Genomic DNA, 13,828 nt, shown 5'->3' with positions numbered 1-13,828 from the left:
CAATGTCTATTTACATTCTGCTTAATGGTATCATTCATGTGTACAGATGCAACATTCTTGTTCGTAAATTGCATGCTGGGTATATGTATGTTGGTTTGTGCAGAGAGACTTGTGAAATAGGGGCAAAGCACAATGAAATCAAACATTGATGCGTTTAATAAATTAACGCGATGGCAAGATGTGAGTTTTACCCAAGCCTAAAGCCACATACAATAATGCATGATACAATGATGTCAATTGACGACTACGGAAATTTACGACTTATACCCTTTGTGTGGTATTTGCTATTGAAACGAAATTAACCGCGTGTTTGTAGACCTTACTTTTTTTGTTAATAACTAATCGTAATTATTGTACAGTCATTTACCTTCAATAACCAAAGAATCTCTATGGAAATATTTCAATATATGCGACAAATACATGTATGCGGAGCTCCTGATAAGACGCTTAAAGTCGTAGAAAATGAATTAAATTTAGTAAAAAAGTAGACTTAAATTCTGTGCGTATGTTTACACATTGACAAAATATAATAAGAATTCAAAATGTGTGATCATGCGTAAATCTCTATATCAATGCATATTATGTAAATATTTCAGAAATGAGTTCCCACTCGTCTAGGTCCTCATTAAAATAATGAAATCAACAGCACTTGAACGTTATTACGAATTACAGACCATCTTAAAAACCATCGAAAAGTAGGTATTTTGTCGGTCAATCTCTTTCACACATGAAAGAGCTGTTGGTCATTTGGAAGTCATGCAATGCTGCTTAAAGTACATATAGATGCATGACTTAATTTACATTAAGCAAAATAAAACACTAGGTATTTGCCACGATTCATAAGAGTCAAATATATACAAGCAGTAAGAGCGTAATCGGTGCGCAGAGCAAGACTTGCTTATATAGACTTGAACCTCTTATTGCTTTCTTTCGAAATAATTTCATGTCTCCGATCTAATATGCAATATGCCTGGTGTTTTTTTAAATGCGGAATAATGCTCCGTTTTAGATCCATAATAAATGAACGCCTCACTATTTTCTAAAATTAACACCGGATTAATGTTCACAGACATTTTTCATACAGAATTGATTGTAAATCAAAGTACTGGCAGTACTGGTGTGACGATGCTTTTGAAGAGGATGGATATAAAACATCAATTTAAGTTTATCTATATCACCACAATTGTGTATGTTGATACGAACATTTGGGTACGATAAAAAATTTGGGTACGAAAAAAAAATTGGTACGAAAAAAATTTGCGTACGAAACATTTTTGGTACGAAAAAAAGTTAAGGGGTACGGGGAAGTAGTACCCGTGAACTTGACCCATTGAGCGAAACTGGGAGGCGGGTCACATTCTTGTTCATTAAGTATGGCAATACCTTCATGATGATTCTCGAAAGTAGGTATGAGCACATAGCCGGACCATGTGAGCTCAATCGTATGAGCACTTGACTATCCGAGGTCGCCCACGAACATATGGATAAGTTAACTAATAGCGAAATGACCTTATACATGTATATGCTGAAATCTAACAATCAAACGAAATATCAAACATGGTATGTACACTTAGGTGGTTGTGTAATTTCTGTTAGAATATCGTATTCAATATGTAAATTTTAAATGATTGTGCCCGCACTTGAGTTTGTTGCCTTGTTTGAGTCTAAACGCGCCTAGGCTGCACCCAGTGTGTGTATTTGTGTTTTTCCAAGGTAATGAGTTACCTTCGCGCTGAGGCTGCATAATGTATGGACCCGGAGTGTGTCCTAGCACTCCTATCTAATAAGATTAGATTGACGACAGTTTGGACGAATTTTGAATGATAGCTGCAATTTCCAGCTATTTGTTTTGTACTGAAATACTTTTTAATTTTTTATATGGTCAAATGCTGCGGGGGGGGGGGGGGGGGGGGGGGGGGGGGGGGGGGGGTGAGATAATCCCGAAAAAAACACCTGTCCGGAATGGTGACCACAAAACATACAAAATATAACATTGCGCCGGGAGCGGGAATCGAACCGGTGTCGTAAAGGTGAAAAAGCGAAACGTCCTTACCACGGCGCTAGCGGGACGGACAATTACGGAAAGAAATGTTGTTTTATCTATATATATCATAGCAGTGCAGCGTTTTCAATTTGCAGGTTCGAAATTGAAAAATCGAGTTATCTCAATCGGACTGGCTCGGTCTTTTACATAGGTCGCCATTGTGAAGATTTTTTTTACTGGTTATCAAACCTTGGACGGTGCTGTTCCAGCATCGTCAAAAATGACGGTTAAAGTCCGTGCGTGGGAATTTTTCTTGTAACCAAGAGCGACGTCAACGTTCATGACAGACCTGTTTATATAACATTTGTTTATTTTATTTTTTCCAATTTGATTGAAAATTATGTTCCATGATATTTTAATAGTAGAAGTAGTTGTTTTCCCAAGGAGTGGTACAATAGTTGTACTAGACCCGTTTACTTGTAACTTTAAGGTTTCACTATATACCACAGACATAATATATTATAGACATAAAATGATAAATATGTGTTTATATATATTGTAATTATAGCCTGGTAAACAGACTAGAGAAATCTGTAAGTTACACGCAGTAAGGTCTGTGGCAATGGGGTTTGGGCTACAATGCACATCGGTAGATGACGTCTACTGTAATTATTTGGACGAGTGATGGGCCACACTTCCAACACATCAGCCCCGTTAATTGTCCTGAATAAAATACATGTACATTTTCATGAGTACCAACTGCAACTTACAAATATAAAAAAAACCTTATTGTTAAGGCCTACTGGTCTTGCAATAATAAACGTATATAGTTTAACGGAGATTATAAAACAAAGGGAAGTAATTCAGCTTATCCAGTATGGCAGTTTGGATGTTTTCGCTTTTTTCCGAAAAGTAATTTATTCAACATACGGAAAATAAACGTGCGCCACCTGCTGTCATAATTTGGTAACTTGCATTCTGCTTAGTTTCATCCTGCTTACTGCCTGTTGCTTACTGCCGTTGTTAATGACGCTTAGTGGTAAAACCGATTATGACTGGTTTCAGGAATATATACTTACAAACATAGGATAGTCACCAAGCATGTTGCAACAATCAAGTATCACCGAAAAGACAACACGCATCTTGGAATTGTCATGAAGCATATTAGAATAAACATCAGGCATAATGTAAATATTCACCATGAATGATGTAATTTTGCAACAATCATCAAGTATAAACGAATAGACAACAAGCATGTTGGAAATGTCATGAAGCATGTTAGATAAACATCAGTCATGATGTAAATATTCACCACGAATGATGTTATTTTTACCTAAATACCCTTCCATACGATTAAGGCACAATATATCAGGAAAGAGTGAACAATCTTCTATAGCTAAAGTAAAAATAGGTTTAAAACGAAGAAAATAATTTTTTAACAATTTTAAAATTTTAAATAATTTTAATATTTGGCTTAACCAAATGTCCACTTCAGGAACACAAATGGAAGATGTACATGGAGGTAGACGAAGACGGCGATGATGACAGCGACGAAGGCCTCAGCATCGTGACCTGCATCAAGGATGTGACGTTCACCTCACCCTCACAAGAGTCCTTCAAGGTCACGCACCCGCCCTACATCATGGACAAGTGGAGTGTGGGCGTAAGCAGCGAGATGGACATTGAGTGTGTTGTAACCTTTGAGGTAAGTGAGTGGATTGTAACCTTTGAGGTAAGGGGGGGGGGACTGGGGCACTATGTGGATGAGTGCATTGTGACCTTTGCGATAAGTGAGTGCATTATGATCTTTGAGGTAATTGAGTGCATTGTGAACTTTGAGGTTAAGGAGATGAGTGCATTGTGACCTTTAAAGTAAGGGAGATGAGTTCATTGTGACCTTTTAGGTATGAGAGATGAGTTCATTGTTATTTGTGAGATAAGGGAGAAAGTAAGTGCATTGTGACCTTTGAGGAAAGTAAGTGCATTTGACCTTAGAGGTAAGGGAGTGTCTTGTAACGTTTGAGGTTAGTGGGTCCATGGTAACCTTTTAGGTAGGTGAGTGCATTGTGATATTTGAGGTAAGTGAGTGCATTGTAACCTTTTAAGTAAGTGAGTGCCGTGTGACCATTGAGAAGAGTGAATTGTGACATTTGAGGTACGGGAGTGCATTATGAGCTTTGAGATAACAGAGCGAACTGTTACCTTTGAGGCAATGGAGTGTTGTGTGACCTTTGATGTAACAGGGTGTATTGTGACCTTTTAGGTAAGGGAGTTGGTTGAGTGGAGTGTTACCTTTGAGGCGAGTAAATTTTTACCTTGCAGGTAAGGGAGGGCTTGAGTGCATTGTCAATGTTATGGTTAAGGAGAGATTTAGTGCATTGTGACCTTTGATGTTAGGTGATGGCTTCTATCAGCATATGCCTATATATTCAATGCAGCTTGTATTAAAAACTTTAAAGGTGTTGAGCAAGTCCTTAATGTTGTTATTTTCAGCCAAACTTTGTTTACAGCTTTTCTCTAACTTGCATCATGTAATGGAGGGTTGGAGAACAATATCCTGACACTTTCATATTTGTTGGGGTATGAGTAAAACAAATGTAAAGTTATCTCTTCACATGTAAGTGTCCATTCACATTTTAAGTAGAAATGGGAATTTTAAGCCAGATGAGTTTAGGTTTAACAATGCTTTCTTTTCTTTCATAAGAAGTCCTACTGTTATAGACTCATTTATTCTTTTTCTTCAGAAAAAGGTTAAGAAACCGAAGTCATGCCGATACATTCACAATCTTGACCCTGTCAGTGCAACCTCTGGTCAAAAGGTCATCACCCTGACCTTGAATCAGGTCAAGGATGACCTTGAGACCTCCCCGACCTTAACCTTGACCTCAAGCAGAAAGGACGTAAAACAGTCGCAGAGTTCTCCGCAACTACATGGTGCCTGGAGCGAGAGAAACATTTTCATTACCCCAGTGACGACTCCTGAGAAAAAGGGTAAGACATGACTTGAATACTGGGCCCATATTTACAAAGCTTCCTAGGGAAATCTTAACTTTAGTTTAACCTTAATAATTAAAGCGGGTATATACGATTTTTTATATGTGTTAAATTGTAATATATTGATAAAATATGTTACAATAACACAAAATAGGCCAGAAAAATTATACATTAAAGCCGAATTTCATAAAATGCAGCAAAGACAAATTAGCGCCCCGAGCCGATAGTGACATACATATTTTCCTACAATAACCGAAGCATTCGTCTTTGTATTAGGATCGGAGATAGTGTTCGTGTGTCGTATGAATAGATATCGTTGCAGAATTTCAAATAAACCGTTAAACTAAGTTTAGATGCACATCGTACATGTATGGTATACATGCTGGCGAATTCGGCTGTACAGCCGTTTTCAATTTCAGAATTTAATATCTGGCTTATTTCGCATTTTTCGACACATGTTCTTCTTAACTTTTATTTTAATTTATATTGAAATATACATATAATAAGTTTTTTACACAGTTTATATAAATTCATAAATATTTCACTAAATCGTATAAACCCACTTTAAGGCAACATTTCTAATGAAGTTTTCTGTAAAGAAATTGATATGTTCTGCTTACAAATGATTAATATACTACCCATTTTAGTTTTATTTACCTGTATAAAAGATATTAATGTTAAAAATACCATTACCATAACGTTATATAACCAGAGACTTAAAGAATTTCATGAATTTAAAGAATTTCCTGAAGTTTCCCTTAAGAGATTTGTGAAACCGAGTCCAGGGGTAATATTCTCAGAAACATTTAAGTTTTTCAAGACATAATGAGAGTGAATAAAATAATTCAAACTTCCTTACTAGTGTGGGGTGCACATTATAAAAAGCCTCTTAAGAATATCATAACTTAAGAGGAGTATGGAAACAATCTTATTCTAGTGAAAATTACAGAGAAAAAAATTTAGACAATTAATTGGTTCAACTTTTGTGGGGTCTGTATTCGAAGAAACAGCTTAGGTATATCATAATGTATGAAGAGTTAGAAGAAAATATTTCTACCAGTGATAAGGCTTAGGTCAGTAGTGATAGAAATTAACATTTTGGTCATTGTCGTACATCCACATTATTTTGCGATTGATAATATGACCAGAAGATGTTGATGTAATGAGCAAAGATTTCCTGACTTTAAATTATAAAATATGTTTAAAGATTAAAAGATATAGTGTTCCAAACATTAAAACAGTATGATGATAATTTGAATCTGATAGCTTTATTTTCTTTGGACATGAGTACATGTATTCACAAAAACTTCTTCTGAATGTGCAGTAAATCAAAAAATGATAATTTTCCGAGAATTCTCATTACCTGTCAAATTCTACCGTAAGTCTGGTTTTATGCAAAGCTAAGTGTTTGAAGTTTTTTGTGTTTCAACCACTATCAAAATCATCATAGTGATAAGTCTAATAGCAAGCTGTGAATGGAAGATTGGGAACTAAATTGGCAATAAATTGCCTCATGTCAGTGTGATGTAGATACAAGAGAGATTTGAGGATGCATGGGGTTCAATGCGAAATAGCGGTATCTTTTGGATATTTCCATATAAGATACCATGCTTTCGCGCCTTCTGTTCCTGTCATGTAGTTTATTACATGATTTGAGTTTTGCAGTAATACACCTGAAAAACCCACAATAGGTAGTTGTTTAATGGTAATTTTAAGCTCACCTGAGCACAATTTTTATGTTTATGGTGAGCTTTTTTGATTGTTTGCATGTCAATGATTACCTTGTTAACACCATAAAGATGTCACCTTTATATTTTTATAAAACTTGGTCTGAACTTTTTTCCTAGTTTAATCTCGCCCAAGTTCAAAAACTGAATCATGTTGCAGCAAACATTATGTCACAATGTCAAATAAAAGGAAAAGCTTTTAAACATGCTAGGGCCACATTTATTACCTATTTACATGTCTGAAACTTGCTCAGAACATTAAAGGGACTTGTTCGAAGATTTCAGCATGCTTTGAAGTTTGTCATTAAAATGCTTTATATTGATACATGTAAACATCGGAACTAAAGAGCGGCAGTAAAAAACAAACATAAAATTAAAGAAAGAAAATAAAGTGATCTACACCAGGGCTCAAACCACGGACCCTTGGAGTAAAAGTCTAGTGCTCAAACCACTCAACCATCCATGCTCGTACAATATCACTTTTATTTTTATACTTAATATAAGCAATCCTCCTAATGTCACAATATTGATAATACGACAGAACTTTCCAAATTATTCAATAGTTTTCCATTTGTAATACTGTATAATTTTTAAGGTTTTTAAATCGTCCAAAGATGCATATAATGGATATTTTAGAGCATGGTAAAAGGTCAGTTTTACTGTTTCCTTGCAAAAAAACATAACTGCAACGAAAAATTTGCAAATCTAAAACCATATTTTTCAATTTTGTCGATTAATCAAAACGTGAACAGGTCCCTTGAAAGAAATGTGTTTGTATGACTTCTGGGCTGATTTTGAAAATGATTGTGGTTTGTTCAGAACATGGCTGCCCCGCGGTGTTGGGGCAGTCAGTTTTATTTATTTATAAGTTTCAGAGCAGTTGAGTGTCTTTGGGTCTCAGGTGAGCGCCTTAGGACCTATGGCTCTCTTTTTTTAGGATTCATTTTCTCATGTTTTTTTATATTTATAGAATACCTTTTGATAAAACCTTGGCCTATGTGAATGTGTTATAAAAACTTAAACACTGTCAGAAGAAATTATTTTGATTGGTAGGGTGGGGAAAATTGTATGTATATGAATTACATTAAATTGATAAAATGTGTAGTCTTGAAAAACAAACATATTTGTGTGTGTCTGAAATAGACATTTTAGATTAGGAAAGTCTCATATCAAATTCTCAATTATCCTTAAGTTTTAACATGTCTTCCAGAATGTTAATAGATTGCTCTTGAATAAATGAAAGAACCATGCTTCACAATTCATATGATTATAATCAGTTGATGCAAATTGAAAGATACAATCTTGTTTATGCCCCTGGATCGAATGATTGGGGGTATATTCTTTTTGGCCTGTCTGTCTGTCTGTCTGTCTGTCTGTCTGTCTGTCTGTCTGTCTGTCTGTCTGTCTGTCTGTCTGTCTGTCTGTCTGTCTGTCTGTCTGTCTGTCTGTCTGTCTGTCTGTCTGTCTGTCTGTCTGTCATTCTCTCCCAAAACTTTAACCTTGGTCATAACTTTTGCAATATTGAAGATAGCAACTTGATATTTGGCATGCATGTGTATCTCATGAAGCTGCACATTTTGAGTGGTGAAAGGTCAAGGTCATCCTTCAAGGTCAAAGGTCAAATATATGGCTTCAAAGCCCAGTAGGGGGCATTGTGTTTCACAAACACAGCTCTTGTTTAGTATGATGATTTGTATCATTTTGTGACATTTAATAATTTAACACTTCATACATTTAATTACCTGAATGCTTTATAATCTAAAGATGTAGTTAACCCTTTCAGTGCGGGAACCGAATTTTAAAGGCCTTTGCAAACAGTTTGGATCCAGATGAGACGCCACAGAACGTGGCGTCTCATCAGGATCCAAACTGTTTGCTATTCTGATAGTATTCTTTGAAAAAAATCGAAGAAAATGCTTATTTTAGAAATTCAGCAGACGACATTTTAGCAGACGACAAATTTCCCAGCATGCAAAGGGTTAATGTTTTTTTTTATCATCTGCTTGGGAATAATGATCAAAAATGTGTAATTGGGAATTTGTAAATGAAACTTGGACGTTTGTTTCATTAGTGAACCACTGTAGTATCAGTGTTTGCTTTACTTACTGTTTTTGTAATCCCTCCAACAAATGTATTTGGGTGTTTGTGTTCTGTCAAGTTAAAACATTGACTTTCCTAATTGAAAAAAGTACAAGTATCTGAAAGGAAATTTTAGTAAAAAACTGCTCACTTAGTACTCAGCATTCATTAAGCCCACTTCAAAGATTATTAGCTCTAAAACTATGTCGGAAAATTCCCCAAGTAGTTGGGTAGACTGGTTGTGGCGTTAAATAAACACAGATACTTACATTTCAAGAAATCTTTTAGTGCTGTGAGTATATTTTAATGGAAGCCTATGTACATGAAGTATCCTAATTGAAATCGTATTTTAGCTTAATGCAAAAGATAATGTTCAGAAATGATTTCCATGTTTTGTATAAAATTTGGTTATTTTCTTGTGACTGATGTTTACATGCCAGGAATCTTTTCTATCTTCATATTGTGCATCCTGGACAATATCACAGAACTCAAAGAGAAATAGCTTTTTACCTGGAAATTTTTACCCCCTGAAATTTAGTGGCTTGTAACCACAAAACGTGTGGTCTGTTTGTTTGATTTCATGGATGAAATATATTTTATGAAATGACATTGGAAAACTAAATATTGATCAGGAGATTCCTTTGTGTTGTGACAGTCATAGTTCTAGGGATAAAATGATATGCATTTATAGTGATTATAATTGAGTAATGTGTTTATGCCCTCGGATAAAAAGATATGGGGTATATTGTATTTGGCCTGTCTGTTATTCTGTCGGTCATTCTGTCCCAAAACTTAAACCTTGGTCGTAACTTTTGCAATATTGAAGATAGCAACTTGATATTTGGCATGCATGTGTATCTCATGGAGCTGCACATTTTGAGTGGTGAAAGGTCAAGGTCATCCTTCAAGGTCAAAGGTCAAATATATGGCTTCAAAGCAGTGCAGTAGGGGGCATTGTGTTTCACAAACACAGCTCTTGTTTGTATCAGTTTGTCGCTGTATCGATTGTTTACCTTTTGCGCCTTTTTTATGCCCCCGGATCGATAGATCGGGGTTATATTGTTTTTGGCCTGTCTCAGTCTGTCATTCTGTCCCAAAACTTTAATATTACAGTAAAGTTTTGCAATAACTTTTGAAATATTGAACACAGCAACTTCATATTTGGCATGCATGTGTATCTCATGGAGCTGCACATTTTGAGTGGTAAAAGGTCAAGGTCATCCTTCAAGGTCAGAGGTCAAAAAAAAATTACAGTAAAGTTTTGCAATAACTTTTGAAATATTGAACATAGAAACTTCATATTTGGCATGCATGTGTATCTCATGGAGTTGCACATTTTGAGTGGTGAAAGGTCAAGGTCATCCTTCACGGTCAAAGGTAAAAAAAGGCGGGGCATTAGGGGCATTGTGTTTCTGACAAACACATCTCTTGTTTAATCATATAATTCCACACATCTTGTTTTCATCATATAACAAAAAATATTCTTTTATCTTTGAATGTCTTTAAAAAATATGTTGTTAATATCCATTTTGTATTTATTTTATATACCCAATGCGTATTTGTATCCTATTCTTATTGTTAAAAAGGGCTTATACAAAAGTTTTTTTCGCATTTAAAGGCCAATACAGAGGTTATGGAACATTGAATTGTTTTGTAATAACAATACAGCTTCCCCCTACCATCCTGTTGGTAGTTCTTATGTTCATAAAGGTAAAGCCAAAGTATCTAGGTTAAAGTGTTAAAAAAGAAAAAGACCAGAAAGAGTCAAGAGCTAAATAAACTCTTAATACTCTTATCCCTGCTGGCAAGGTTTTGCAGGGAGCATGATACATTTGCCATTAAATTATCCGTTAATAGGCCTCTAGTGTTTAAACATGTTTTGCTCTCTGAGTGAATTACTGCGAGAGATATTTCGGATCCCTGAAGCATCTGCTGTTGCGTCTGCATGTTGTCTAATGCTTGATGACTGTTCATTGTAACTCTTGTTGTTTTTTTCGGTGAAATGTTTGTGAAAAATTGAAAATGGGGTAGAATATGTAAGCGGTGGGAGATGACTGTTCGAAAAGTAAAGCATAGACCACACATTATTTTTTAACCCTTTGCATGCTGGGAAATTTGTTGTCTGCTAAAATGTTGTCTGCTTAATTTCTATAATTAGCATTTTCTTCGATTTTTTTTCAAAGAATACTATCATAATAGCAAACTGTTTGAATCCTGATGAGAAGCCACATTCTGTGGCGTCTCATCTGGATCCAAACTGTTTGCAAAGGCCTTTTAAATTTGGTTCCAGCACTGAAAGAGTTAATGCTTGATGACTCAGTTCATTGTAACTCTTCTTGTTTTTTTTCGATGAAATCGTTTGTGAATAATTGAATATAGGGTAGCATATGTAAATGATGAGAGATGACTGTTTGAAAGTTAAAGCTGACAGACCACACATTGTTATTTTTTAAATAGTTTTCACAATGTTTTTTTTCTAGAAACCTTAAAGGCAAAAAACTGAAACTAAATGCCATTGGTAAAATAAAAGCAATTTGCTATTTTTTTTCTTGTATAGTGTCTGTTGATGCCTCTGGAATAAAGTGACATAGCATAAATAAAAGATCTGGCACGAGTTGTCATATCATAAAATATGGTATGATATGACAATGAGTGTCAGATCTTTTTTATCACATGCTTTTAAATGAGCTAATTAAATAAATATTTATGCAAACATAATGATAAATCCCAAATGTTGTTTACATTTTGTGATGTCATTTGACGTTGCAACGTCATTTCAGCAAAATAACAAAATGCGATTGGTCAATCGAAGGAAAACTAGGCCAATGAAAACGCTTAGAAAGTATATTGCCAGTGTTTTTTTCACCTATAGGGGAATGGGAGGGGCCCGTCCAAAGGGGAAAAACACCTCATTTTTTTAGGAAAAGGGGAAAATTAAAAATTTACTCTTTTATATGTAATGATATTTATTATATGAATACAAATGTATGCATGAATGTAATATTCACAGCTGAATGTCTTTGTCCTTTTTCATAAATATATATCAATGATTTTTTCAACATTAGTTTCAGACAGTTCAGCCTTCATGCACAGTCTTAGTTTTCCTAGCCATTTTGAGTCTAATTGGGATTTTTTAAATCAATAAAATGGAAAATTTGAGCATTTTTTATCAATAAAAATGGACCAAATTGGAATGTTTTCATCAACGAATATTGACACAATATAGATACATCAAGCCTTACCCTGGCAATTTTGGGAAAAAATGCAATTCATGTTAAATTTACTGATTTGGGAAAAACTAACTTAAAATAACTCTTTATAATAATTCAAAATCATATTAATTATAGTTATACACTTTATTAGTTGTTTATGAAATAAAATTGAGATATATCAGGGCTCAACATAAACAGAAAAACCAACTTGCCCTACCGGGCTACTACTTCCAAAATCTACTTGCACTGAACGTAAAGCAACTTGCCCAAACATGAAATATCACATCAACTGTAAACCTCATATTGTTTAATAAACCTAAATGATACACCACAAAACCTTTTTTTTATTTTTGAACATTTAACAAAATGATTACAGCAATTAAAGTCTAAATTAAATGCTCTTTGTTCTTTTTTGCACTTTTCCGGCGGACAACTAGATTATAAAATAACTTGCCCACACCCATCTTTTACTTGCCAGGGGCAATAGGACAACCATTAATGTTGAACCCTGTATATTTATCATAAGACAGTTATTTAAAAAAGAAAAAAATAATATTTTTTTTTAATTTTCGAGGGGATTTTTTTTACAAAATGGGGGAAAAATATGTACTCTTTTTTGAAGGGAATGGGGTTGAATATTGGCCCCGAAATTTCCATAAAAAAAAACACTGATTGCACATGTGTAAAATAAAAATATTCGTTATGGTTATATTACATGGGAAACAGGGTTTGGCATGTGATAAATACTTGTACTCTCAGTTTGTACCAATAAATGGCAGTGGTTTTTCCAATCAAACAAGAACCTTTCAAAAATATTGAAATCATTACTATTATTTGGAACTAACTCCAGTTAAAAATTACTCTACTTTGAATAGAGCATATTCAGCCCTGAAGGATATTCATCTTTCAACCATTGACCACTCACCAGCTGTGAAGGATATTCATCTTTCAACCATTGACCACTCACCAGCCGTGAAGGATATTCATCTTTCAACCATTGACCACTCACCAGCCGTGAAGGATATTCATCTTTCAACCATTGACCACTCACCAGCCGTGAAGGATATTCATCTTTCAACCATTGACCACTCACCAGCCGTGAAGGATATTCATCTTTCAACCATTGACCACTCACCAGGCATGAAGGATATTCATCTTTCAACCATTGACCACTCACCAGCCGTGAAGGATATTCATCTTTCAACCATTGACCACTCACCAGGCATGAAGGATATTCATCTTTCAACCATTGACCACTCACCAGGCGTGAAGGATATTCATCTTTCAACCATTGACCACTCACCAGGCGTCAATCGAATTTACCCCTTTGCATGCTGGGAAATTTGTCGTCTGCTAAAATGTCGTCTGCTGAATTTCTAAAATTAGCATTTTCTTCGATTTTTTTCAAAGAATCTTATCAGAATAGCAAACAGTTTGGATCCTGATGAGACGCCACGTTCTGTGGCGTCTCATCTGGATCCAAACTGTTTGCAAAGACCTTCAAAATTTGGTTCCCGCACTGAAAGGGTTACTTATCAGCCAATCAGATACGTCTTTATCCCCACCACCTAGGCTAGTACTCACCAACCCATTCTTGGACATAAGTTTAAGAGTGAAGAATATGTTTTGAATACACATTTTCAGGAATTTCTTTTATATTGAGTGAACTTGGAATTAACCTCCTCTATCGATAATGTTAAAAATCGAAACGAACACAAACATGTTTGACTTATATATAAAGTATGTATCACTTCGTCTTTAGGTAGAAATAGTTTTGGAACTGTTAAGTTGTAATTCCTCTAATATTTCCCCTTGCAATACTTTTATATGAT

At 35.0% G+C, this 13,828-nt stretch overlaps 1 protein-coding gene across 6 annotated transcripts in view; it reads left to right on the top strand.

The window, feature by feature from the left end:
* The window catches only part of LOC127854439 (mitogen-activated protein kinase kinase kinase 20-like), a 219,546-nt gene that overhangs the window by 201,876 nt on the left and 3,842 nt on the right, over nt 1-13,828 (top strand). For 5 of the 6 annotated variants that reach the window (XM_052389479.1, XM_052389478.1, XM_052389477.1 and 2 more), the window contains exons 18-19: nt 3,480-3,689; nt 4,729-4,975. The exons of the other annotated variant lie outside the window; for it this stretch is intronic. In XM_052389479.1, coding sequence (XP_052245439.1) covers nt 3,480-3,689; nt 4,729-4,975 — 457 coding nt within the window. The remainder of the gene's footprint in view (nt 1-3,479; nt 3,690-4,728; nt 4,976-13,828) is intronic. 6 annotated transcript variants of the gene reach the window in all.

Source organism: Dreissena polymorpha, chromosome 13 (genome assembly GCF_020536995.1).
Source record: "Dreissena polymorpha isolate Duluth1 chromosome 13, UMN_Dpol_1.0, whole genome shotgun sequence".
Taxonomy (NCBI): domain Eukaryota; kingdom Metazoa; phylum Mollusca; class Bivalvia; order Myida; family Dreissenidae; genus Dreissena; species Dreissena polymorpha.
This window is presented reverse-complemented; position numbering and strand designations above follow the sequence as displayed.